Source organism: Mustela putorius, unplaced genomic scaffold, assembly GCF_011764305.1.
Source record: "Mustela putorius furo isolate JIRA1106 unplaced genomic scaffold, ASM1176430v1.1 tig00004197_pilon_pilon_pilon, whole genome shotgun sequence".
Taxonomy (NCBI): Eukaryota; Metazoa; Chordata; class Mammalia; order Carnivora; family Mustelidae; genus Mustela; species Mustela putorius.
In genome coordinates, this window is record NW_025422312.1 from 175419 (window position 1) to 178390 (window position 2972).

General features: G+C 39.6%; 1 protein-coding gene across 1 annotated transcript; it reads right to left on the reverse strand.

Moving 5' to 3' along the window:
• Nucleotides 1–234: 234 nt before the first annotated feature.
• On the reverse strand, nucleotides 235–2481 carry LOC123389926 (sex-determining region Y protein). Its single transcript, XM_045072829.1, has one exon. The coding sequence runs from the start codon at nucleotides 2394–2396 to the stop codon at nucleotides 1737–1739; it is 660 nt and encodes a 219-aa protein (XP_044928764.1). The 5' UTR covers nucleotides 2397–2481; the 3' UTR covers nucleotides 235–1736.
• Between the last annotated feature and the right edge of the window lie 491 nt (nucleotides 2482–2972).

The window sequence follows — 2972 nt, forward strand, 5'->3', positions numbered from 1 at the left end:
CACATACGCAGCAATTCCTTTCCAGGATGTATACTCCTCAGAAAGGCAGGTAAATATTCTCTCCTGTACATGTATACAAATGTACAAAGAACACTACTATCTGTGATGACTAAAACCAAGATATGTCTATTCACATGTCCATCAAAAGTACAATGAAATGCATGCAGAAATTTCTAAAACTAACAAATTGAACATCAGTGAAATTACGTTAAGTAAAACAATCCAGACATGGTATTTTACATTCCCATTTATTTCAAGTACAAGATAAGGAAAATTAACCCATGGTGATGACGGTCAGAGCAGTTCATTTCTGTAGAACATGTAGAAAGAGAGGTTTGGAACATAAGACACTTGTAAGTGTATATACATATATGTATACATATTATGTAGAGAAACATTTTTTTAAAAATATAGAGTACTTCAGGAAGTTGTTTAAGAGATATTGCAACATGTACATATGGTTTATGTATGTTTTTATGTATGTATTTATGGTTTAGTTTGCATAAATCTCAGATTAAGCAATACTATTTCCACAACAAATTAGTCTGCCTAGTTAACTCTCTCTCCCTCCCCCCCCCTCTTTTTTTAAAACCTTGATGTTTATTTAGAAACATGGCACTTAGCTCTAATATGTCCTATTGTAGTGTTTGAGCTTTATTATTTGAGGCATTGTTTTTAAAAAGCTTTGGAATATATGTATTGCAAAGTTAATTTTGGTATATGATATATATTTTAACCATCAATTTATTTTTATTTTGCAAAGTGATGGTCTTCCTTGCAAACCGCCAGTTTTCTGCATTAGCCCATATGTAAATTTTATAATGGCTTTGATTTAGCCCACCTCCCATGCCACTGCCTCCATAATCTGAATAGTTTTAGATTCTCAACATTCTTTCTCTACCTTTCACATGTGTGTGTGTGTGTGTGTGTGTGTGTAATTTAGGAGGTGATATGAAACGAGTTAGAAAAAATTTTCAGAAAAAGAGGTCAAATATGGGGGTCACATAGATATAAAAATGAACACGAGGTAAATAAAGATTTTCTTTTACAACACAGGTGTTATAAAGCGTTCAAAGTGGACCTCAAAGAGCAAAGACACATGCAGAGGAGAGGAATAGAATTGCAGATGTTGCCCAAACCGGCAGGGATGGGAGATAATATAAAGTACCAAGGAAGACTTGATTTACATATTTAGTAGTTAAAATTATCTGAGGAGTACAAAGACAGGCCAAGTAGCTGAGAGACCTACAGAATGATTGCTGCGAAGGATTGTTTCAAAGCATAGGAAGTTTTCATCGAAGTACATTTTGTCTGTGTTTCTCACTACTATATATCTTTTATTGTATTTAAAATAAAGAGCGAGAATTCTGTTACCTCTGCTGACAATGATCAGATTATTAGTATATACTTGCAGCTATTCAGTTTATTTAGAAGCCCATCTGTGGAACAACTAAAATTAGACATGAGGGTTGTCCTGTTAGAAGAAAAACAGGGGGTCTTGAAACTCAAGCAGTTTCAGTATTGTTAAGGTGCTCTCTTGTCAAGGTAAGCAGCCATAAACCCAGACTGAATCTACTCAAAACGTCCTGTAATTCTTTATATGCTAAGCAAGTTTACACGCTTTATTTTGAAATTAAGTGGCACATGAAATAATAGCAAAATTAATATGAATAGGGCCTTTGTTAGCCAGAGTAAGGAAATCACTATGGAAAATAAGCACCAGAAAGTCCTGGCTGTTACTTAGGGTAAAAGTCTGTGGACAGCTGTGTAGCCAACGTTTCTGAACTGTGACGGAGGCTTGTGGAGCTGCAGTGGTGCTCCTGTTGCAGCACGGAGCAGACTACGTTCCGGGCTTGTGAGGAGTTTAACCGGTCCTCTGTTCCTGAGTGTGCAGCCCTAGTACGGCCGCCCCTGCACGTGAAGGGGTACCACCTCTCATCCACGTACCCCTGCCTGCACAGCATGGAGGAGGAGGCTGCAGGTAGCAATTTATCACTGTTCTGTGGCACGGTCTTCCGACGAGGTCGATATTTATAGTCCGGGTATTTCTCTCGGTGCATGGCCTGTATTCTCTGTGCCTCCTCGAAGAATGGCCGTTTTTCGGCTTCTGTAAGCATTTTCCACTGGTACCCCAGCTGCTTGCTGATCTCTGAGTTTTGCATTTGGGGATTCTCTAGAGCCACCTTGCGCCTTTGATCACGCGACCACACCATGAATGCGTTCATGGGTCGTCTGATGCGGGTCTGGCCCCTGTCCGTACCGTTTCCTCCAGTTTCACACCGATAATTTGAGGTAGGATTGTTCGTCCAAAGTTCAGAAGAGGTTCTTCCAAAGGCGAGGATGTTTCCTCGTTGTACGGCTGCACAGTGATTATCGGTGTTCAACACTCCGAACATAGCAGAGGCATAAAATTACAGCGGTGAAAACAAAAAAAGGTGGGTGAGTGTGGCGGGGGAGGCGGGGAGTGGGAAGCAAAGTTGGAAGCTGTAAGCGTTCTGAAAATTATCTAGACTCTGGTGCTGTAACTTTTGTTTCTAAAATACTCTTTTCTCCGCCCAGCACCTTGCCTCAAACCCGCCCCCTGACCCTCCGCCAAAGCCCAAATTACCCATTCTCAAGCAAAACTTCCAAATTAGGTCATACAGGCTGCCTTGAGTGCTCTACATCTAATCCGCAGCGCTGAAGTCTCTATGCTCCTCTTTAGGAATTGAAACAAACGTTGCTGTTATTAACTCATTTTATTATCCCTTAAATAAAGGAGGAATGTGCAGCAAAGATTGTGAGTTATCAAAAGAGAAAGTTATGTTTCAAAAACAAACTTTAAAGGTAACCCAATTCTATAAGTTATTAAAAACACCTCAGCTATTTAAAACACCTTCAAGTCCATCATCCTCGTGTTTCTTCACTTCTACTTAAAACTAGAATTCAAAATTCTATGCCAGTTTTCCACTGCCAAGTAACTAGTAATTCTA

Coding starts and splice junctions, on each gene's coding strand:
- LOC123389926 (XM_045072829.1), bottom strand. CDS start 2,396: ATGTTCGGAGTGTTGAACACCGATAATCACTGTGCAGCCGTACAACGA.